This window comes from Habropoda laboriosa, unplaced genomic scaffold (genome assembly GCF_001263275.1).
Source record: "Habropoda laboriosa isolate 0110345459 unplaced genomic scaffold, ASM126327v1 scaffold23, whole genome shotgun sequence".
In the NCBI taxonomy this organism is placed as follows: Eukaryota; Metazoa; Arthropoda; class Insecta; order Hymenoptera; family Apidae; genus Habropoda; species Habropoda laboriosa.
In genome coordinates, this window is record NW_017100140.1 from 1685073 (window position 1) to 1710111 (window position 25039).

A 25039-nucleotide genomic window follows, 5' to 3' on the forward strand; every position below is an offset into this window, starting at 1 on the left:
TACCGGCTAAAACCCCACGGTGGCCGTCCTCGGCATTCTGGGGGTGGGCCCGGGATCTCCTAAGAACGCAACAGGGCCCACCCCACGCCGGGCCCCTCCCTCGAGATGTTATGCCTGTGTGCCGTGACGCACCGAGTTAACTTTAAACGCGTTTTTCTCAGGACTGCGTTTTTCCAAACGGCGTACAAGATATCTCGAGTTCTACCTTAGCAATTACATGAAAATTTTACAGTTATCTTTACTACAATATCTATTAGGCGTTGACGATCGATTCTTTTACATTTTCCCATTATTTTGTGAAATATAAATAAAAAAGTAACAAATTTTTTACCGAAATTCAATCGTTAAGTTTCAAATATCTGCCACTTTGTTAATTTTCACAAAAATTGAAATGTGGGATCGTCAATGCCTAGAGAATATATCACAGTTCGTGACATTTTTGGGATTTTGGATATAGTTAATTCGATTTGCAGGAGTCTTGTACGCCAGTTGGCCATCTGGAAGAAAAGATATTCCGAGCGAAGACGACGAAAGGCATAAGAACAAGCATTTTTTTATAGTTCGTAGTATAGTAAATTGAGATACAAAATTTTATATTAATCGATTATTCACTTTTTGCTGCACTGTCGTTTAAAAATCTTATATTTTACCCACTTGTTACTGTGTCCTAGCCCCTTAATTTATTGCTTAATTTCACCCTTCGCGCACTTCCGCCTTGACTTAATCAAGCGAATTTTCGAACAATAGGGCTAAAATAGGAAATTTTGCAGCCTTGACGGGGAAAGGGTTGAAGATTAAATCTGCTGTAGTTCAGGATTAGACTGTTTTCTTCGTCGTTACCGACTTCTCCCGTTTTTATTCGCGTTACAATAAACTCTACTGAAACGTACTTGAACAGTCTTCAGATTCCACTCAGGATGATTCATTATACCTAGTGCAACCGTCGCATTCGCAATTGCTCTTTGTAGCTCTTTGTACGTTTGAACTCTCAGTTTGATCCCGGGGAACATGTCTTCGATTAGGGACATGAACAGTGGCTCGTCTTCGTCCACCAATTTTGATAGATTCATGTCTCTGTAATGTTGTGATAAAAAAATACTGTACCTTCAAATTTTGTTAAAGTATCGTTATTTTGGTTTGCATTCTTAGTGTCTTCGTTTTCATTAGTTTTAGATAATGCAAAGCTTCCAGTATTACATTTGTAATGAACATCTGAATTATATCTTCTGGTATTAAAAATAAAGAAAAATGAGTAAGAGTTTAAAGAAAGAAGGTAGAGGATGTAAGAAAAAATCTCGTAAAAGTCATCTTGAATGAAAGTGGTCAAAATTTTTTTTTACTCTTTAAAGTCACCTTAAGGTCATAATATCGTTCATAGATATGCAAAATAATTTCTACAACCTTGGAATGACCTTAATCTTTGTAGAGATTTTTTTTTTATCATCACCATAATACACTTTTTGAAAGCATTCAAACTCCTTTTAATAATTTTTTTTCCTATTTTCAATACCAGTGGAGATAATTTAAATGTTCGTTATAAGACAACACCCTGTAGATAACATTTTATTGTACCTCAAAACCCTCATGAGAGTGGTTTCCTCAGAATCAGTAGGATTAGCCCTTTTCTGCGCTCCAAGTGTCCTCAAACACGACAATATATTCCTCAAACCAAAATCGTAATGCACCTGCTTGCTCAATTGTTCCTCGCATAATTTGTACAAAGTAAAAAACTTCCTCGACAGTAGAACGTTCTCTTTAAAGCCGCAAGCTGCCAGCTTCACACGCATAATTATCTAAACGAGGAATAAATACAAGTGACAAATAGAAGGATTAACGTTCAACAGAAGATAATCGTATTATTCCTGTTTGATGATACTTGTCTATCAGGGACCATCATAGCAACGCTTCTGAACTGTATCTTCAAGTTCTCTGGCAATTCCTGTCGACCAGCGTAGCCAGGATTCATAGTAATAAATATCCCAAATTCGAAGTTCAATTTGTACATTTCACCATCGCTGAACGATACAAATTTCATACAAATTTCATTAAAAAACCTATTAGAGAACCTTCCATTTTTGAAAATGATTTTAAAAAGAATTTAATTTCGCCAGATTGTAAGAAGATAGTTTTTTTAAGTAACCGAGGGTCTGTTACGTGATTCTGAAACTGTTACTTAAGTCGGTAAATATTTTTAAGACGTGACGAAAATGTAAAGAAGCATTTTTTGACAATTTTCAAAGGTGAAAATCTGTGTTAACAGACTTCTAATCGGTAAAGTGTTAAGATCCCGGTGTTGAACTGTGCTGAACGAGTACCTAAAGAGGAAATTCACTTTTCTCTCCTTTCTTGCGGTGAGCACGATGGCTATTTGCTGAGCAGCCACCGACAAAACCGGCAAATCGATGCGATTAAACTCATCGAAGCAGCCCCAAGAGCCGGACATGGCTAGTCCCTTAAATATTCTGCCCAGACCGCGAAAATCCATTTGGTCGGAGCAATTGAACACAACCACGTATTTTCCAAGGGCTTTCCCCATATCTTTTGTGGTCTCTGTTTTTCCAGTACCCGCTGGCCCAGCTGGTGCTCCACCAAAATTCATACCTAACGATATAACCCGATTAATATACAATTACAATTCTAAATTAATACGCAGACTAAGTAAAAACTTCATTTTTTTTTTTATTTTTATGTCCACTCTTCAAATGGACCGAAGAAACATTTGAGATCAGCTCACCCACTGCTTGAGATAACGTTATGTAGCATCTATCTGTAAGAGGAGTAATAGCGAGTCGATCGGTACAGCCCAAGAATTCATTCTGATAGATGAAATCTATGTCTGTGATCTTTATGGGAATATCCTCTGTTTCAGTGTCGTAATAGAATCTGCTCTGCTTCAGCCACTCGAAATCAGTCGAATTACGTATTCTTAGGCGACATAGTTCGTCGAATATGTCTCTGAAAAATTGGTGAAAAATTTGTATGGAGGATTGAAAAGATTTGAATCGAATATGGTACCTCTGGTGCACGTGAATTGTGATCAAAGCTTCGTATTTTGCCCTTGCGTATTTTGTTAAATCTTTCACAGTCACTTCTATTAGACTGTTCAGTAAATCAAGGAACCACTGATTCGTTCTTTTCATGATACCTCTGTCACGTTTTGCTGTGTTCAAAGCGACTTCTGCATCGCGAGTCCATAAGACTTGCAGAGCCAACAATCCCACCTTGAAGAATAATTGATTTTTAGTTAAAGAAAGAGTGGAGAACAGAGGTAATTTACTTGTAATATCGAATTGTCTATCAAACGTATGATATCAAACTCCTCCATGGCAAGGGTTTGCAATCCCTGAGAGATTACACTGCCCACCGAGGACTGATGAACCAGTAACAAAGTGTTCAACCAATTCTCTACACCACCGGTGCATAAAATTTCCTTCTCCAACACCACTTTTTCATTTTCACGCGAATACATGGCTATGATCTTCTCATATTCTTTCTCATGGAAGTCTAACTACAAAGGAAAAGACCTGAATTGTAGCTGTACCTAAGAAAAGGAGGATAGGATAGTTACTTTTCCAATATTGTCAAAGAATCCGTCGAGGTATTTCTGTATGGTGTGACAATCAGCTGCTTGGCCAAGAATTTCTAACAATGTTGGATCTGAGATGAAGCAGAACCTTGGGAATATGCTTCGTTTTGTCTCCAAATATCTGTGTAAAAATTGAAACAGTTGAAACTATGTTTAGATAAAAGTTAAATATATCTTGGTACCCGCTAAGAGACTTCTGACAAGATTCCAGTTGTTCCAGCAAATGTGGCAAGAATTGTCCCATAGTTTCATCCCCTGTGCAAGTTTCCACTGCATTCACTCTTTCACGAGCTCTATACATGATCTTCACCCAAGATTTGTCAATATTCTGCAACAATAAAATGTAAATTTTATGAGCTGTATTTTGAAGTTACTGTCTTACATTGAAACGCTTTGCTTCTGCTGGAAGCTGTTTGGATATATCTCCACCAATGAATACTGCCTCCAAGTATGCCCACAAGTTCTGAACATTCAACCACTTTGCCAAGATCTCAGAGGTGTTGCTCAATTTATTTTGCCACAATTGTATCTCCTTCTTGAATGGTGTATTGTATCTGAAGTAATCATAATATTCATGAATTGATGAACTCTGAATTACAGAAATTAGTAGATAATGTTGATTACCTATTTGCTAAGAGTGAGCTGATCACCATCAAGCTGTCCTCAAGTCTAGCTATTACCTCAATGGTTTCTGTGCCTTTTAACAGTAGTTCTCCTCTCTGCTTGAAAGCACTAAACTCCAAGTCCACTGTGGCCCATTCAGCAATGATCTGATGTAGTTTGCTTTCTATGTCTTGCTCTTTCACCGCACTGATACATATATCCTCAACTTCATCTTTGTACTTTAATAATGGAGCTTGCATCACATTGGCCAATGTAAATCTCTCAGATTCAACGTCAAAGTGGTATTTGCACAATTTCGACATTCTGTCCCAGTGTCTCTCCTGCATTGCTTTATTAGCCATCAGTTCCAACAATGGACAAGTTTCATTGAAGTCGTCAATCTTCTTCTTCAACTCAATGAAAGCTGGCCAATCCCTCATAGCCTTTGGTAATCGTCGACATCTAATATACACTTGAATTACTATGAATTAAATATGATGTGTAGATATAATTTTACCTGTTCTGAAAATCTCCTAGTTCAGTTACTATGGATTCAATATCAATGTCAGACCAAGGTATCTCATAGTAGCTGTCTATTGTTCTTATCACTTGCAGATATAAAGAGTACAATTTCTGTAATAAATTTACTTCCCTCTTTCTTTGATTAAGAGCTGGATATTCTGTCAGCTCAATACCAAACAAGCTTTCACCACTGCTGTAAGTCTCATACTTGTCCCATAAATCTTCCAAACGACCTTGGAAGAGTATAAGTCTAAGAGAATAAGTAGTCATTCAGTACAGTATTCAATATAAAAGATATAGTTCTACTATGTTACCTATCACTGGCTTCTTTGGCAGGAATCCCCTCAACCATTGGACCATGGTGCTCAAAGTCAAGATCAAAATCAATCACAGCTTCTTTGAATACTGCTACTCCATCGGTTAATTCCTTTTTTAATGGTTCTTGCATTTCACATATCCTTGCTTGAACTTGTTTGGCCTTATAAAAAAGATATGAAATAATGAATGGAACAAAGATGATAATTTTTTTCTACAAGTATTACCGTGTTCAACATGTTTGTAAAGTTGTATCTCAGACTGTCCACTATATCTTGTTCTTCTTTTGAGACAGGAATGTTAAACTTTCCCATTAGCGTGTACGTTTCCTCTATCAATATCAGTTCTATGTCCAAAGATATAAAATCATCTCGTATCTCGCCTAGACACTTCATGGCAATCCTCACATCCTCCAGATCTTTGATTGATCTAACTAGAACTTTATTCTTGTCGTTGATATAATCGGTGATCCTTTTTAGCTTTTCTTTGTATGTTGTAGACAACATTTGACCTAACAACGTCTTCCACATACGTGCTTCAACTAGAAGTGCTAATTTTAATTTTTCTGAAAAATGTTGAATAATTGAAGGATTTGTTCATTGATTAGTGAGGATTCTGATCATCAGGTACAATAATCTGTTACCCATGCTAATTTCTAAAGGTCCAACTATGTGCTTTTCTGGTAGATTTTCAATTTCGCTAACCAAATCATCATATTCCACGAACTTTTCTTTAATCTCTTGAATGATGGGTTCAGAATCAACGAAATTTTGAACGATATTGTCCCTCTCGTCGGTCCATATGTGGGAATATTTTAAGTACCTCTGTTCAAAGAAATATCATGCAAACTAATTATCAAACAGTGTACTTCAATGAAGAAATAAGACATACATTAGAAATTTCTGCAACATCTTGCTTTATAGCAAGGATTGCACCTTGCAGACTCATTACACTACGTACTATTTCCTTATGATCTGATATGACTTGATAATAATTCTTGAATGCTACCTGGTTATTCTCTGTATGAAGAAGTTAATGATATATTATCTAAAAAGAAATGTATTACTGTCATAAATGTACCATCATTATCATTAGATGAGGTAGCAAAATAGTTCTGTCCCCATGCAACAATCTTCTTATGGTTCTCTACAATGCTAATCACTAATTTTCCAAAATAATGTTGTAGCTCTTCTAATGGAGGTACTACCACAATATTTGGTATTTGTAAAACGAATGTAGTTAATAAGATGGGTGTTTCCTTTCTTGAGCCATTATTGTCTTGTGTTGAATGACTATAGGTAGGTGAAGAAAAAAGTAACATAGATGATTTTTTTAGTAATCTTCTTTTATTTAGGAAATTATAAGTGAAAATGGGCGAACCTTATCACAGTGACTTGTTTCTTTAGTGAGTCAAGAGAGTTCTTAGTGCATTTCACTAAAGCCTCTATAAGTTTATTATGGAAATATGCAAGTAATTCCATACAGTCACCATGCACTTTGCTTATTTGAACTTTATGGGTTCTTTCAATGGGAGCAAAACCTACAATTATTCAATGGATATAGATCATTCAGTCAAATATATTTTAAATCACTGCACACCTGGTTCATATTTTCCCTTTGTTAATTTTGTCTGTGAGATATGTTTATATATCCTATCTACATCCAGCCAATTATATTTAACATTTTGAACAGACTCATCAGTTATGAAGTCCATGAACTTATTAATGATTGTTGTAACAGCTTTTTCTGCTGCTGATGATTTTATTGCAAGATCAGCAGTCTCTTCAAGTCCAAAGGCAATATTGTCTTCTAGAAGTTCATTTGGATGTTTTGGATAATCATCAAGCTTCAGCAATATTGCTTTTGAAATTGATTCAAACACTTCATCAACCCTAGCTTCCTTCATATCTTTTATCTCTTTAATGAAAATTTGCATAGATGTAACAGCCTCCCTTATTTCTTCGCAGGCCTCAGCAATGTTCAAAGATGTCCATGTGATCACAGATAGACAAGGTTGAAAGGCCATTTCAAGATCAACAAGCACAATCTTTACTAAACTTAAGAACAATATAGGTATTGTTCTCCTGAAATTTTGAACAAGACATAACAACTTACTTCTTCATTCTCTACCAAAAGAATGTACCTCAAAAATGTACCTCAGTGTGTTATTTTCTTCAATCAATTGTTTCACAGTTTCATATGATGAAAAAATCCTGTCTTTGCAGAATGTTATAATTTTTATAAAATCTGGTATTTCCAAACCAAATCTAGCCATGTGTTCAGATTCACGTATTACTTCAATAATGTATGAATCAAAGTTCAAGTGATACTTATTTGTTTCTGGGTGTCTTATGATCAAAGGTGAAGCTAATGCCAATCGAACCTTTGCATTGAAACATGCAACAATTATTTATTTGCCTATTCCACTTTGTACTTAATAACTATACTTACAATCTCAGAAGAATCATACCATGCTTTGTGATATATCAATTCATAATGTATAAAGACACTAATTAAAGCATTGTAAATTTTAATACATTTTTGCATATGATCATGGGCAAGCACTCTTTTGCATTTTTTGTATATTTCCATTGGATCTTCGATACGTCTATAAAGCTGTCGAATCCATAAAATGCGACCAGCAATTGGAGGAACATTTCGTGGAATTGGTGGATCTGATCTATCTTCGTTGTATCTATCTCGTACATCTTCGATTTCTTTTTGGAACAACGTTATAAGCTCTAAATACTTTCTGTCAATTCTCAGGTGTTTAAACTTCAATTTTTCAAATCTACATAAATGGTTTATTATAAATGTATTGCAATTAACGAATTTGTATATCACAAAATAATATACCGTGCTACTACTCTCAATGCTTCTGTTATAGTAGGTGTTTCAGACACGCATTTGTAAAAGAAATTTCTTAATTCTACTTCTGTTTCCGCTACGCTTTTTTTATATTTATTATAATCAGTATTAAAGAACGGTTTTCTATGATTCAATGGATCATATTTGTGGGATGCAATCTCCTGAAAAAAACTTGAAAACTTGTTTGAAAATACATCTATTCCCTGTATTGCAGAACTATAGAGAATCAAATATGTCAATGCTGTCTGGAAAACATCCATGATCTAAAATAAATTTAATACATTTACAATGGTCACTCCAAATAAAAGGATAGCTTTAGTAAAATATTACTAACTTTTATTATTCTTGTTTTGAAGGTGTTAAACTTTCCAAATACATACATTTCAGACACTTCAAACGGTTTCTCATCGCTAGATTCTCTTACTTGTCTGCACATATCATTGTAATATTCAAAATACTGTTCACACAATTTAATGCAATCCTATAATTTAAATAACAATGCTGTAGCAAATAGATATATTCATGGGGATTTATTATATAAATATTTGCCTTTATTTTAGATATCATAACAGATTTTGATTCATTCCAAATGTTTATTTTACCATCTTCTGTTAAATATGCTTTGCATGCTAAAATCATTTGATTTGTCATCTGAAATTAGTGACCAAATTACCGAGATTGTATGGAATACAAGTATAAGATAAGATTTATAGCTTTTATTATTTCTTTTTGTAGTAATACTTTTACAAAGACTGCTGTAACCATTCTTCTTGTATTAAAAAATCGCGAAGTAGCATATATCATTCTGATAACATACATAAGAGGAGGTAGATATTCCCCCATTTTTGTTGGATCAAGCCTGTATAAAGGCTGGGTAAATTTTTCTAATGCATACAAATATTTTACATTATCTTGTGAAAGAATTTGTATTGTTTTAACATGATTTTCTAGCATCTTCCATTTCTACATGCAAGTGTGTAAAATACTTATTAACCTTGGATTAATTTAAAAAGAATATCTTAGTGTTGCTGAATATACCTTCATATGCTTTGATCTTATTTTTGTCAAAAAGTCTAGGTGCTTTTGAGTAACAGGAGATTGAATATATTCAGTGATCGACGAGAAACGGGCAAGCAGGCGTCTCCAATAACTGAGTTCTGCATTTGGCCCCATTGTTTCAGTTTCTCTGCGCAATTGTTGGCTTTCAACAACAGCCTATATTCAAAATACATTCTGTTCTATAATGACCTAACATAAGAAAGCTTTTTCTAAACATTACCCTTTCCATACTTTTCATCCACATTCTGACATTATTTTCTATAGCACAGATAGCTTCTGGATTACTAGCACTCTTTTTAGTATCTTCTGGAGTCTTCAAGTACTTATTATATACATCCCAGTCAGTGTAAAATTTTACTATATTTTCTAAATCTATTTTAGTCGCTAAAAGGAATATTAGCAAATAGAAATAATAGTTCTATCATACAAATATAAGTACAATTTCATATGAATATGAATTTTAATGTCTTACTGCTTAAAAATTCACAGAAATCTCTAAAATCGCAAATAAAGTTGTTCTTCACTTTTTCACCAGCTTCATCTTTTGATAATGCACCCCATTCTGTATTAGCAGTTATTGCTGGTAAATTTAATTTTAAAATTAACTCTGATACAGCTCCAAGCGCACTTTGAGATATGGGATCGACTTCCGCATATGCGAAAAATGTGTCCTATTCAAGAATTCAGATTAAAAAAAGAGATTATAATATGTAAAATTATTGTACACAACTATATGAAAAACATACTTCAAGAAGATGTTTAGATTCAAACTCAATGTCTGATCTTAGTCTGTAAACTATGACACATTTTCCAGATAACTGTTCACTGAAGCCATCGGTGACACAGCATCGTGTTACCTGACTTTCATGAGTATATTGTGGACTCCATCGTCCTGATTCTATTGTTACATATATGTTTTACATGAATTGTATCCATAATGAAAAAAAATATATATACAATAGTAGAATGATTTATAATACCCAATGGAGGTGCTTCCATAGGTTGAAAATGTATAAGAATTGCACGTTTTCCATTTTTCTGAAAGAAACTATCGAAAACCTCTATATACTCATCTTTATCAATGACTCCTTCTTCTAAAAGGTCAGTATCTATGTTTAAAATGAATGCAACAACTTCCAAGACCTGTCTATGAACTGCTTTCAGCAATCCTTGCCTAGCAGTTCTATGCTCTTTAAATTTTGCCTGTGTGCAGTAATAAACTTTAAGCAAGATAGTTTATTAAATGACATTTGTATTCTCTGATAATGAAAATAGTTACAAGACGTTCTTTTAATGTTTCAGTCTGTAATCCCTCTAAAGCAACTCTCCTCTTTAATAATTCAGCAATGCGACGGTCAATCGCCGGTTTTGTGTAATCTCGAGTTGCAAAATATGCAGTTATATGTGCCATTATTTTACAACATGACAGAGAACTTGCATTATATGCTCAATGCAAAGTGAACATCAAAGAATGTGTAAAAATTTGAATGATAAAGAACAAACAAATTTTATAGAGTGTGTTGAAAATTATTTGCACGCGTAAAAATAAAGTAAAATAATAAATTAAGAGGGAAGGATCAAAGGATCTATAAGATATTAAAAAACAAGGATATGAATCTTAATGTAGTTCGATTTTATTTTACATCTTTCAATCGTACATTTTATTGTACATTTAAAATGATAAGCATGCGCGTTGTAACCATTGTGCACATGCAGTTGCAGTGCATGTCAAATTGTAAAGGTTAAAGTAGACAGCGTAAATAAAACTATATCTACAAGGCATAAAATTGCGACGAAAAACGCTCACTAATAAATCATTGAAAGTGGCACTGATTCTCGTTTAATTTAATATTTCATTGCCAACATATACAGGATATGTATATTTAACATGTATTTTTATACTTGAATTTAATGCATGGTTGACTGCCAGTATAAGGTTAATATGTATTTTATAAACATCATATAATAGCATATTATAATTTATATTCGCCTCTATATTAAAATGAAAGATGAATAAAATACATTTTTCAAAGTGCCTATTGATTCTGTTCACCCTACTTCACTTTCCTCTTAAGAATGTTGTATTCAATTGCTTTAAGAATGAATATGTATCATTAGCAAATTTACATATGTACTTTAATTTTATATTTCCCACGCTATTTATATCGTATTTTTGTATATAATTGTTTAATTTAACATTGTATGTACAAAATGAAACGTAATAAGTATATAAATTTTACTTTTAATGTTTAAACAATTTTACCATTTCCAGATAAATCTGTGCATTTTTAAATATTATATATGGCCTAATATTAATTTTCTATTACTATCATGCTTATTATCCCTTTTATCAATACAATCATTACACATATTTAATGAATTGACAAATTGAAAAATAAGTTGTTGACGAGTTTTTCATTTATATGAATTTATAAAACCTATAAGAGTATGTGGGATGTATTGAATTATCAGTCACAATGTTCAAATTGGAATCATATATAACACCAGTGATTCTCAGTTATGTTGAAAAATATGTGAAGAATTTTAAGCCAGAACAATCTCAGGTATGTCACTCTTATAACATGATTATATTTTTTTAAAATATACTATTTTAGTTTTGGAAGAACAACTTAATCTTCCTTTTGTGTTTGTTAGTGGTCATATACATGAGTTGCTTATTCATGTTCCATGGGTAAAAATTACTTCAGAACCAATTGTTATTACAATTAATACAATAGGTAGATATTGAACAATATGTTTTAAGTTCATGGTAACACCACATGTACAAAAATAAAATTTGAATGTTTATTTTAGAATGTATCTTAAAATTAAAAGATGATAATAAAGTGGAGACCAATCCATCTGCCTTGCAGAGGAGGCAAGAGATACCACAGTAAGCAATTTTCTACCACTATCGCAATATTTAATGTTATATATATTCTTATTTATTGTTACACCATTTCTAGGGAAGAAGCACCTCCTGGGTACATAAAAAGCATTGTAACAAAAGTTGTAAATAACATAACAATTAACTGTAATAATTTAATTCTAAAGTATGTGGAGGAAGATATTGTTCTTAGTGTCAATGTCAGATTTTTAAGTATGCAAACTGTTGATAACAAATGGGAACCAGCATTTACTGGTATATATCTCATGCTACATTGCTAAAATATACCAGACAACATATTTCAATTTTATTTTTATATGTATGTATATTTGCAGATGTTAATGCCTATGAAGTTATGCTTAGGAAAGTTATTACTATTCAAGACCTAACATTATGTTTAGATAAAATGGATGCCTCTGGAAAAATAGAAATATATCAAGTATTAATTTTTCGTTATAGTACAGTATATATTTTACATCGCAAAATGTATAAATATATTATTTCGTTGTCTAGGATCCCGTTCTGTATCGATGTTCGGTTATAATACGCTTAATCATAAACTACCACAGTAATACCGCAAGAAAAGCTTCCATAACACGATTGGATCTGCACTGTCAAAAGATGGAGTTTAGCATAACAGAGCAACAAGTACCAATGTTGCTCAGATTAGCTGCATTGATAATGGCTTTGCAAACTAAACAATTCCCATCCAGTAAAGAAAAATCTTCAATTTCTGCAGAAGAAAGGGAAGACAGTATACAAGGTTTTGATATTATTCTATAAAATATTACTCTACATTACAATTACACTTCTCATTATTTAATAATGTTGTAGATGATATAGATCATGCAAGTGGTGCTGCTGTAGACAATACAGGATGGGGTGGATGGGCTTGGAACATGATGTCATCTTTGTTACCCATTGATTGGGATAATGATTGGTCTGCAGAACAACAAATGGCATATTCTGGTCATACTATCCATTTAGGCATATATGTACAAGATGCTACTTTAACTTTTAAGGTACTTATTGGAATTAAAACGCGGGACAAAATAATATTATAAAAATTGAACGTTTTTTTTATAGACAGTTGAAAATGTTAAAGAGCAATTATTTTATAAATCCCGTAAGCTTCGATATAAATCGTTTCTAACATTGCGATTACATGGTGTAGTAGTCGACACATTGATTCAAGGAATTGCAATGACTAGTTTTCAAATTGAAATGGGTTGTATACGCATATATCCAAGGGGAACATGTAGTTGTGGACACCTTGAAGTAGTTGATGGAGCACAAGTAATACTTTATAAGTACACCTTTTTCTTTTTTAAATTTTTTATTCAAATTAAAAAGACTAACGTAACAAATGATTTTTGTTTAGCCGCCTTTGTATTTAGTAGCTGGCAAATTGAATACACAATACTTGAAAGATTCATTATTCGATAATAACTCGGTAGAAAACAAAGGGAAAAAAAGAGAGTATAAGCAAGGAATATATTATTATTTACACACAGTTTCAGGTAACACAATTCTAATTTTATATATCGATTAATTGGGATTTATGCAAAAAGAATTTACTGGAAACATTTTTAGAAGAGCGACTGATAGAACGGTGTCCTGCATTTGCTATGGACTATGTCCATTGTGTTGAATTACCAGATGACATAACGCCTGAAAAATTGGTAGAATTTGGGTCTAATTTTGAATATAGGTAACCAGACTTAATTATCATAATTTTAGAAAAAATCTAACAAACGTAAATCTACATTTGTTTAATTTTTGCAGCAATTTTCACGAACGTAGAGTAATGAGGTATATTATAGGCGATTTAACTATTAGACTATGTTCAGGTATTTTTCACCGTATCGAAACGATAAAACAAGCTGCCGCAAATTACGATTACAATCCGTATCTTGTTACGAAACCAGGTATGAGCATAATTATATTTATGTTAAATAATTAAAAGGTATTTAAAAACTCATTATTCCTAAATTATTAGATCCACTCGTGGATGAACTACCACCAGTTACATTAGAAGAATACGAAGCCTTACGAGAAAATGTATCAATGGTCGAGACGAAATTAAAAATAATGAAAGCATCTCTTCAATTACAATTAGCCGATCATTCTATAACCGGGCTACCAAGACAACGAAAAATGGTTGAAAGCCACCTGCTCTTACAGACGATCCTTTCATGAGCATTGAATGCGATGAAGCAATAGTGACAATGCTTCAACCTTTATATCCATTTAGGCTTGCAGCTTGTGCATCCAAGCAAACAGATCTTCTGGCAGAAATGTTCAATCAGTGTCATAAGATTATCACATTACAGGTAATTAAAAAAATGTTAACAAAATATATATATGTGTGTGTAATCTTCCTTATAGTAATAATACATTTAACCAGGTGAATGGAGCAAGAAGTCAACTTTATTTAACAAAAAATTGCGATACATCGATAATAATGCCTTACTCGATTGAATGTAATATCAAAAAATTACTGTATCCTCAGTACTGGCTAGATGTTGATTTAATATATGAAACGTACGCGGTACATATGGACAGTATTACAATCACTGGAACAAAAGCAAAATTAATGGTTGCCATGTCCATTCTGACTTCAATTTTCTATCCTAATGACACAACTAATCCTCTGGTGTGTTCCTCTTTATTTAATGACGCCTGTGAAGAGACAAGTATGCATCACAATGATAATACATATTGTTCGATCGATTAACCGATAATTTTTAATTAACATAACGTTCTATTACAAATATTTCAGATCCTATATATCTAGAATTATTACTAGAAAACGTAAATTGTAAAAAGTTGTCGTCTTTAGTTACAATATCAAATGAATTAAATATAAGTTCGATAAAAATGTTCGCTCTTAACGAGACACAGCAGGCCTTTATATTTTCAGGACCAGAAAGTAACATTCATAGGTTCGTACTTATTATAAACTATTTTATAAATAAAAATTATGTTAATAACGTTTTTTTTGCTTCTAGTGATGCAGAAACTAAATCGTTACTCACAGCTGTAGTACAATTTCCGCAAGATGTTGAAAGGCAAACGCATCCACCTTTGATTTCACTTCAAATGGCAGATATCAGAGCATCGCTTGATCCACTGTTGTTTAAGTGGCTTGAGTATCGCGTCACATATTATAATTTAAACACTTTGTGCACAACGCGACCCGAAGTGCAACAACATGTAGAAGGCACATCTTCTGATACTGGTACAAAGAAAAAAACATTTCCCAGTTTGCACGAAAGCGTGCACAGTTCTTCGGATAAAGAGAAACGAAAATCAATCGTAGCGACTGAAAAATCACAGACTCTACAAAATGACGAAATTAAAAAAAAACACGATTCTAAATCTGAAAATGAGAGACAGGTACATTGCTCGATTATTTAACTCAATAATGGTGAAGCTTCAAGTAACATTTAATGATATTAACCATTTTTTTTATTAGTTATTTTTATAATTTTCCTATTATAAAAAATTAATCTGTGGTAGAACTTACAGAATTTGGGAATATTGGTCAGATTAGCAGAACTGTATCCATGGTGGTGTGGTCTTGTTTTAAGTGGATGTGTTGGACATATTGTTATTTACATACCATCAACTACAATGAATGGTGTTGGTTCATATGGTAGGTAAATACATAAGCTTGATAAATTATATATTTCCAGCTTTTCGTAATACTGATTTTCATCGTTTAATTTAGGTATAGAGGAAGCCAAGGACAGAGCGTTAAAAAACGATAATAATTTACAAATGTTAATAATCAAATTGCCTACTCTTCTTGTTCACTCGTCCAATATCAGTTCTGAATTACTCACGCCTTATCTTCAGGAATTACCAATAAAACTACCGAAATCGATGTGGACAAATAGTAAGTAAAAAACAAAATACACGGTAGAACATTATTTTCACGAATGTTTATTTCAGAATTACAAAGTTATCCATGGATGTTGAGTCTCGTTGATTTTCATTGTTACATGTTACAACAACAAACGCAAAAGAACTTCATTAAAAAAGTATCGTTAAATGCTACGGTTGCTCTTACAACTAAAGTCGTAACATCTCCATCAGGCGGAAGTACACTGACTTCGTTGGGTGTTTGCGTTCATATTGACAATTCTCCTATTATCGTTTCGATCTGTGAAGAACAGGTATTGTAATAATGAATACTCAGAATACATTGTTGTACAGCTATATGAAACATTTTCACTTTAGGTAGTTTTCATGAGCAAAATAATATCGAGTATTCTGAGCGCGTTGCGAGATACAGGCAGTAATAATAAAAGTGTTGTAGTTAGTACTCAAATAAGTACCGAAACACAAGTTGTTCTCCCTATCATACCACAAACACCATCCACACCGACGCAATTACTATACCCCGAAGATACAACTACAAACTCGACAATTTCAACCTCGAAAGATGACTCTATACAAGGTATCCTATAATAAAAATAATGTCCCATATACATATATTTATGTATAATATTATACTTTTTTATAGATACAGACGAACTAGTTTTAACAGCATGGATTCAGTGGACCATAACGAAGATCGCGGTGAAATTATACGTCACGGAGAAGGAAAATTTGTCCTCGTTAAAATTAGTCGTTGACTTAGAAGATATCATTACTTCTTTAGACTTACAACCTGTCTATTTTAAATTAAAAAATAAAGTTACGACAGTCACTGTATTTCATTATACGAGGTACACAATTCAACGAGGAAGTAATTTGTGTAATTTTCATTAAATAAGCGCTAAAAACAATTTTTCAACAGAGCACCGAATTCAACAACTTGGGACATCGGTGAGTACGTAGGAACGGTTCTTTGTGGAAGGGAGGATAATTTAGAAAAAGGTGATGATTCTGGCTTCTTCAGCTTCACCTTAACTAGAGCAAAATCAGGAAACGTTCATACACGATGGGGTACATATAAACGGCACAAAAGTCAAAAGGTATTTCATGCTAAAGAATAAATTAATTTTTTCGTAATATTCCATATACTTTTAATCTTTCAGAAGGATATAATGGCAGAAATAAACTTGTCTGCTAACAGTTACATTTCTGAAGTGGTTGTAAAAATGCAAATGGTGGACATCATTTTGCCTCTTACCATACTAAGCAAATATATGCAATTAGTAAAGCCTTTCACGTGTTTCTATCAGTCCGTTGAAACAAGTACTGCTGAAAGTTCTGAACCAAATGTGACGCCAGGCTTAAACAGGATCACTAGTCTTGATAATGAAACATTAGCATTACTATATCTAGACTTTAAAGGACTTAGATTGATGCTACCAGCCTCGAACATCGTAAAAGTCAAACCGCAACACGATCTACTGATGCTTCAATTAGACGGAATCCGCATTACACCACACGCTGAGAATCCGATTTGCAGAACACCTTTAAGATTAGACATATATCAACTTGCAGCTCAAGCAAATATTTTAAATATACCAGGCTCTGCTGTGGAAGATCGACAATATCAAATTAATATAAAAAGCATATGCGCCCACACGACTACTTGGAAGAATTATCAAATGAGTATTAATAAAAAAGTGTCTCAATCATATCTATACACCATGAACGAAAATCCTGCGTTAGAGTGGAATAAACTTGGACACGGAAGTAGTTTAGAACGACAGTTCTCCACACTTCCGTTATTATCGAAGTTTGATTTATGCCTAATTATTGCTCCACCAGTTTTATTCAAACCAGATGTAACGGTATGTGGAAGTGCAGTCGAAGTGAATTGTATCACAGATATTGAATTAACAATTAACTTAGACCAGATTCATTTGTTTTCAATCCTGTATAACGATTTGCAAAATTTATTGCTGGGCAATTTTAATCAAGAGGAATATACGACCACTTATAGCAATGCAACACAGAAGCCTTCGACCTTACAGCATCAAACTAACATGAAACAAATCACTTGGACGAAGCAATCTTCCAATGATATAGATGTTGATTTCACTAAAGACAGTGGCGTAGACTTTGAGACATCCAGCGTAAATTCTACGGTTGTTGGTAAACCAACATCGTTAGACACCTCGATACTCTTACCCTTTGAATTCCTAGTGAACTGTGGGAAAATAACATTCGTTCTTTACGACATTCATCAAGCAACAACAGAGTACGAAGTCGATATAAATGAAGTTGAAGAAGATGAGGGTGAAAGCCAAAAGCAACCTTTATTATACGTAATAGTAAATCAACCGAACATATATTTTTCACAACAGCATCCATCGCAAAAGATACATGTATCGTGCTTCGATATAACGATGGCACTCGGAGAGAAAGAAAATCAAGAATTAATTGCAATACCAACACAAAAAGATTTCAAGGTTTTTATGATCGAAACGAAGAATGGTGATTTACACCCGGATACAGGCATTCCACCATCGTTTATAACGTTGAAATATGAAAAAACTTTGGGGAAAAATTCACAGTTCTTTATCGACATGGGTAGACCTACAAAATTTTATTTCTCTTTATCAAGATTGAATCAGATTCGTACTATAATGCGTGAAATATTGTCTTCTATCGTAAATCAACATGAAACAACGGAATCAGAACAACGTGACGATGTTAAAACACCCTCAATAACGAAATCGAGAAAGATGAATTGGCCTGACTTGAATATATGTACAAAACAAGTTGTACTGTCTCTTAAAACCGATTCTGGTGCTGAAATAGTAATCAGTTTGGCTTCATTATCCGAAAACGTTTCATCCCTTCTTAGACCTGATAGAATCTACTCTAATATGTCTGTAGATTCTTTTATCGTATCTGCAACACTTAATGGGAATATAAAAGTACTCTTGCATCCATGGTGCTGTAACATTACAATGTGTTTACTTTGGGAGACATGGCTGAACGTTAACTCTATCCCTCAGATACAAATTCAGGCAGACAGCGATAGTCTCTATTTAGATTTCGGGCCGGAACAGATAAAAATTATAAAAAATGTCATGAAAGATTGTCAATTGTTGTTAAGTGAACTAACAACATGTCCCTCAAAGAACAAAAACAATGAAAACCAAATTGTACTTTCAACTGAGCAGCATTACAAAGACGATCTAAAAGCAGGTGCATTTCAATTTGTTAATGGGAATGCAGATGAGTTACCATTTCCGTATCAAGTTATATTTTTCACTTATCCTCAACAATCAATGGCCTGGAGATACCCTCAACCCAGAACATTGACAAAAATACATGTATCTCCAGTTCCATTCGAAACATTGGATTCTGAGAGTGGATACGTTGACAAAGTATTTTGCGTTCTTGAATATTGGAGCGATTGTCACATGTCGTATCAGCGATACGCTGACTTTTATTTGTCAGAAACCGATTCGTACCGCTTAGAGCTTCCTGAGAAATCTCCTGCAAGAGCAGTAGCTTGTATATGGCGTGTGGTTCTATTGTCAAATAATAATCGACCCATTTCTAAAACAATAATCTCTGCTCGTGTCCTGGCAGCATGTTTACGCATCGATTCATACTTCAATTCCTCAATTATACCTAACGTACAAGCTGCACTCAATATCGGTGCCATTCATGTGTCTATGTACAATCATGTCAGTTCGACAATGTACAACAATTTGCACCCACCTCTGAAGAACTATACTTTCAAGGGTACAATACCTGAAACTCAATGTTTCATGACTTTGGAACATAAAGGAGCTATCCTGGTACTTAACAGTTGGATAGATGGTTCAATGCTGATTGATATTAGCGGTACATTCGGTGTACACATATTAGATTATGGTCATTTGACTATGCAAGAGATACTAGATCCTGTAGAAGCGAGATTCCAACTCTCGCTGTCACATAAAGCGGATGTATCCTTAACGTGTAGTCCATTATCGTTAAAACTGAGTCCAACGATAGCTCACACACTGGCTGTTTCGATGCATTTATGGTATGCGGCCCTTAAAGAAGAAAGTAAGAGTGCCATTCTGTTCACGCGTTATGTAGTAGCTAACGATAGCAATATGCCTATTCTTTTTGGTCAAAGTGGTACAGGAGAGAATATACTACTGGAGAGTAGAGAATGCACATTTTATTCGTGGAGAAATATTGGCAATAAAATGTTACGAATTGCGATACAAGAAAATATCTGGTTGTGGAGCAAACCATTCTCTGTCGGCGTAGATGGAATCCAGGCTGTTGAGTTCAGTAACTCTGTAACTAAAGCGGCTGCATTCGTAAGCGTCATATCACTCTCTGCAACTCAAAAGCTTGTAACAGTCTCTGGTCAACTAGTGATTTCCAATCAATTAACCGACAATTTCGAGATGAAATTAGTTAAGTACGAAGCTGAGATTGAGTCAAAGGTGACTGTACTGAAAGATGTGTATCCAGTTTCTGGTAAAAGTCGACCACCTTCCGTCATACTCGATGGAAACAAGAAAATGGCGATACGTTTGCGTTTCACCACTGTACCACATCTGTCTTGGACAGGGGACATTCCTCTTCAGCCTAACGTTAAATGGGGGCAGCCGTGGCTCGTTAAAGTTCCGTTACAAGAACGTGGACAATTTTTAAGCATTTGGGTTAGAATAGTAACCCAAACGATTCAGGATAAGACAAAAATACTAGCTGTACTCAGTCCACTTTACATGATTCGTTCGCATTTACCGGTACCAGCTAGAGTACAAATGGACACACCTTCGTTGAAGATATCTTTGAGTACAATGGTGAATGGTCGAGGTGAACGACAGCAGCTGTATTGCCCTGGAACATTTGAACACTTTCATCAGCTAACGTTTCAATTAGAATCTGGTGTTTCTACATCTAATCCATACGTACCACTGTCTTACAGCTCTGTGGACCAAAGAAAATTCTTCAGAAGACCCGAGATTGAAGATATCGATGGTATTTTACAAGATCTTGAAAGTCAAAAGGATGAGACAGAATGGCCTTTCCAAGGGGACGTGGTTGAGGAATGGACATCCGCGGAACAGCCTCAAACACATGTACAAGTAAAATATCAGGATGCTGGATTAGTCTCAAGTACCCTGCTATTAGAGCTGCAACCTTGGTGTTTCATGTTAAATTCGATGGGATGTCATCTATCTCTCGTGTCAGAGGACATTGAACTCTGTCAGATACCTCACTACGGTATAGTAACACCGCCAAAGTTGGAAGGTACATTCCATTTATGCGTTGGTATTGGCGACACATTCTACACGTCCCACGCTCTTCAATTAGCTCGACCTGACTGGAGTCAAAGTTTCTACATGCCAAGAATCGGTGGACTTATTCCCGTTGAAGGAAACGTTAAATCCTGTGTCGATTGTGGATCGAGCATTTCAATTATGAGCATCAATTCGGGTATGCACGAAGATATGCGGCTGGTGCGGATCATAAGTAGCCACGTTATTAGTAATTTAACTTCTCAGGAATTATGCATTGCTACATTAGCAGTACACGAAGATGCAACTAGACTGGAATTACCCAATGATCTTACTCCATTCAGCCTTAACATTCCTCCCTCTGAAGATCAGAAACAAGGCATACCAATTATACAGTGGTACACATTGTACATGGAAGATGTTGTAGAGCCTCTTGCTCTTTATATATCTCTCAGTTTAGGACACAAATGGTCCTGTCCAGTTCGAGTAGATCAGGCTATGAGTCGTAAATGCATTGCCATTCCAAATGGCTCTAGCACTATGCCAGTAGTCATTACAATACAGGAGGATAAAGGGGTAACATACATAATGATTCATAATGATCATCATCCTCAGCTATTGATTGAGAATACATGTGCTTTCAAGATTCTACTGGGTCAGGCTAATGAAACAGCTGAAGGGATAATACCAGACACTTCACACTTTATGTGGATCTGTGAAATTGAGAGCAATGCAACATATCACTATTCCATTCCTTCTGTCAGCAATAGACTACCCGATGTACCAGTTACAAACACGTCAAATGTATTATTATTTTCTGCTGTGACCAGTCATAATGAGCAAGTAACAAGGAGTAAAGAATTACGATGGTCACGGGGTATAAATTTATCTACAATATCAAGTGTACCAATGGATCAGTATGTAAGGCTACCATCCTACGGAGATGTGAAACTGATCATGCAGAATCGTTGTTACACCACGTATATTAGTATCGTTCCAATATCGCAAGTGGAGGTGTCTGCACGAGATATCAGAAGTCGACTTCTGAGGAAAGAAAACGACACGAACGATGCAGAAACGATGCACGATAAATTTACTAGTGATCAGGATGACGATCAGGCAGTTATAAACATACATAGTTCTGAAAGCTCGACTTCAGTAGCAACTTTCTTCTCTGCTCGTGATGAGAGCATAACTACAGAACTGAAAGCTCCTTCACAAATGAATTTGCAACATTTAATGAGAGATATAGACAGTGTGAAAGTTAACATGAACGATGATGGCAAGAACAGCGAGGAGAATAATTGTAAAGAAGGTTCTGCGACTGTTTGTCTTCGTGGAGTGACAATCATTATCATGCACGACATGAATGAGAATGCTCAGAGAATCGAGATAGCTAGCTTGTCTATGACTGACGTTATAGTTACTGTCACTGCAAGAAGTAGAACCGTAAATTTACACGCTTTTGTAGGTGATCTACAGTTGGATAATCAACTGTTTGATCAAGGGGGTTTTGATTTTCCAGTGGTATTGATCAGCCAAAGTCCACTTCTTACAAAAGGGACAGCATTTTATTCTAACAATTGTTTATTAAATAAAATAGAACAAATAAGAGAGAACTCGTTGATAGTGATTGATTATGTTCTAGAAAATCAGGGACAGTTGAAAGGTATTTAACAGTATTCTTAAACATTCAATTAATTTCTTCGTTTTTATAAATATTAACTTATCTCTAATGTTATTTCAGCATCGAAAGATCTTCATTTAAAAATTGCCCCAATTAGTGCATACATTGAAGATACATACATTACACAATTATTGAATTATGCTACTTCAATGGTACCGCCTCGATTTTTGGTATCAGATGATTCAAAGAAAGCAAGAACATTACTTTCAACTATTGGAGTGTACATTCCTGATTATATAATGGTTGACACAAAAATATTAAGTGCCCCATTAAGGTTACAAAATTTAAAGATAGACCCTGTATCTATCTTATTAAGTGTTCATACTTCTGTACGTTTATACGTGGCTTTAGATCATTCTCCCTTATACTTTGGAACTTTTGAAAAGAAGAATATTTTAACTACACCTTACAGACTTGGCAATGCACTTACAATGCATTACTTATCTGGTGCCATATTTGGAGCAGGTATAAAGATCATATTACTTCAATCTTTCAGCGTTACGAATATTAAATTTTAATGTTATAAAACGTTTTCACATTAGGATGGGTAGTAGGGTCTTTAGAAATATTAGGTTCACCAGGAAGCTTGGCACAAGCTCTTGGTTCAGGACTTCGAGATTTTATTTCACTTCCATTCCAAGGTTTATTGCAAGGACCATGGGGTTTTATTGTTGGAATAACCCATGGTTCAGCCAGTTTAATGAGACACGTTACTGCAGGTATTAATGTTATAAAACTTGCGTACTTTACAGTGCTATAAAAGCATTAATTTCACATAGGTACCCTAAACTCGGTAACGAAGCTAGCATCCAGCGTAGCACGAAATTTAGATCGTCTAACACTCGATGAGGAACATCTTCAACGACAAGAAGAGTCGCGAAGAATGCGTCCTCAAGGAATGGCACAAGGACTGTACCAAGGCTTGACTGGACTTGGAATGAGTCTTCTTGGTATGTAAAAATATTCTTTTCATTGCATTGTTCTATATTAACAAATTTTTTTATTTATTTAGCTGCTGTTGCTGGCCTGGCACATCATCCTTTGCAACAAGTATGGTCAGGAGAAGTGACTACTAAAAGTCTTGTCACTGGTGTTGGACTTGGATTAGTTGGAGTAGTTACTAAGCCTTTGAGTGGAGCTGCAGAATTAGTTGCATTAACTGGACAGGGATTGCTTCAAGGAGCTGGCTGGAATTCTTTGCCTTCGGTATATGACTTTACAAAACTTGTCTCAAATATAGCTAATAAAATGAATTATTAATAGCAAGTTTTTTTTACAGCCACGACAACGACCAGTGGTTCAATATACGTCCGGAAATAATAAGGCATCTATTAGATACGCTTGGTGGCCACTACCCGTACTCGAAAATAATCATGAGAATATTCTACACGTTGCTAATGCAGATTTTGTGATCCAACAAGGCAGTAGTCGTGCAGTAACGTTAGTTTTAACAAGACATGCATTGTTACTACTTAATGCAGCCGAAGATAGCGTAGAACGAATATTTTTATTGAGAGATCTAACAAGTGCTGATCATCACTTGGAATCAACAATATGTTTGTACCGTTCCCCAAAGACCGCACAGACTAACAGGTCTATCTCTTCAGCACCATACGAGGTATAAATTGTATTATTTCATAATTGAAGTATAATATAACGTGGATACTTAAGATTTCTTTGTTCATAGATGGATCAAGAAATGCGAGCACGAGTAGCGGAATACGTACGAACTAGTAGCACTGGCTTAGCCAGCGTTTCTACTAACAGCGATGGACAGTCGGACAGTTATGAAAATACCACTCCTAATTCCGACCGTACACTTACGTTTTACGTATCCCCGGATTCGCGCAATTATTTATTATCGTTATTTAATATCGCTAAAAGACAAAATCAGGGTAGTGGATTTAGAGTATTATAATAAATAGACAGAACATGTTAGATTATTTTCTTGTATCTGGAAGCTATAGGAAGAGTAATTAACGCTACTAAAAATGAAAAGTGATAAAACAAAGTATTACGCTATGGATTAGAAAATTGTTTGGGAAGTGTAATGCGTGAAACAAGTCCGAATTATGCGAAATTTATATGTACATATCCATCGTGATATTTTTGACTTTATTCTGAGTAATGTTTAAATTTTACTTCGCGAAAATGTTCCATAATATGTTGCACAGAACGAAAATATGCACAATTTAAAGAAACGCTCCTACATGAGAGATGTTTTTTCAATTTTTATAATGAAATTTGTACGAAGAAAAATTGTCTACAGTGTTTGTTTATTAAATGATGTATAATGTACATATTGTAGAAAAATCACGATAGTATATATACAAATTTATGTGTGA

General features: G+C 34.5%; 2 protein-coding genes across 2 annotated transcripts in view; one reads left to right on the forward strand and one right to left on the reverse strand.

Moving 5' to 3' along the window:
• Positions 1-10364, reverse strand: part of LOC108580060 (dynein heavy chain 8, axonemal) — a 24940-nt gene extending 14576 nt beyond the window's left edge. Inside the window, exons 1-30 of the mRNA XM_017943723.1 lie at positions 10233-10364; positions 9934-10156; positions 9700-9851; positions 9426-9624; positions 9174-9337; positions 8933-9109; positions 8636-8857; positions 8444-8545; positions 8229-8375; positions 7883-8052; positions 7633-7817; positions 6626-7027; positions 6407-6566; positions 6107-6318; positions 5918-6030; positions 5670-5850; positions 5254-5591; positions 5026-5189; positions 4707-4961; positions 4211-4651; positions 3969-4140; positions 3769-3914; positions 3569-3707; positions 3278-3508; positions 3052-3221; positions 2735-2955; positions 2316-2601; positions 1877-2015; positions 1573-1793; positions 891-1074 (exon numbers count right to left, since the gene is read on the reverse strand). Coding sequence (XP_017799212.1) covers positions 891-1074; positions 1573-1793; positions 1877-2015; positions 2316-2601; positions 2735-2955; positions 3052-3221; positions 3278-3508; positions 3569-3707; positions 3769-3914; positions 3969-4140; positions 4211-4651; positions 4707-4961; positions 5026-5189; positions 5254-5591; positions 5670-5850; positions 5918-6030; positions 6107-6318; positions 6407-6566; positions 6626-7027; positions 7633-7817; positions 7883-8052; positions 8229-8375; positions 8444-8545; positions 8636-8857; positions 8933-9109; positions 9174-9337; positions 9426-9624; positions 9700-9851; positions 9934-10156; positions 10233-10364 — 6048 coding nt within the window. The remainder of the gene's footprint in view (positions 1-890; positions 1075-1572; positions 1794-1876; positions 2016-2315; positions 2602-2734; positions 2956-3051; positions 3222-3277; positions 3509-3568; positions 3708-3768; positions 3915-3968; positions 4141-4210; positions 4652-4706; positions 4962-5025; positions 5190-5253; positions 5592-5669; positions 5851-5917; positions 6031-6106; positions 6319-6406; positions 6567-6625; positions 7028-7632; positions 7818-7882; positions 8053-8228; positions 8376-8443; positions 8546-8635; positions 8858-8932; positions 9110-9173; positions 9338-9425; positions 9625-9699; positions 9852-9933; positions 10157-10232) is intronic.
• Positions 10365-11430: 1066 nt separating this feature from the next.
• On the forward strand, positions 11431-24612 carry LOC108580363 (vacuolar protein sorting-associated protein 13B). Its single transcript, XM_017944100.1, is given in 29 exon segments — positions 11431-11520; positions 11523-11691; positions 11768-11846; positions 11920-12095; positions 12176-12279; positions 12354-12603; positions 12675-12862; positions 12927-13136; positions 13222-13360; positions 13434-13551; positions 13626-13768; positions 13840-14007; positions 14010-14173; positions 14248-14536; positions 14623-14785; positions 14852-15239; positions 15363-15498; positions 15574-15741; positions 15798-16021; positions 16086-16305; positions 16372-16576; positions 16648-16825; positions 16889-22676; positions 22755-23159; positions 23237-23413; positions 23474-23644; positions 23707-23900; positions 23974-24312; positions 24382-24612. Coding segments are annotated over 29 exon segments (11274 nt in total).
• Positions 24613-25039: the final 427 nt, after the last annotated feature.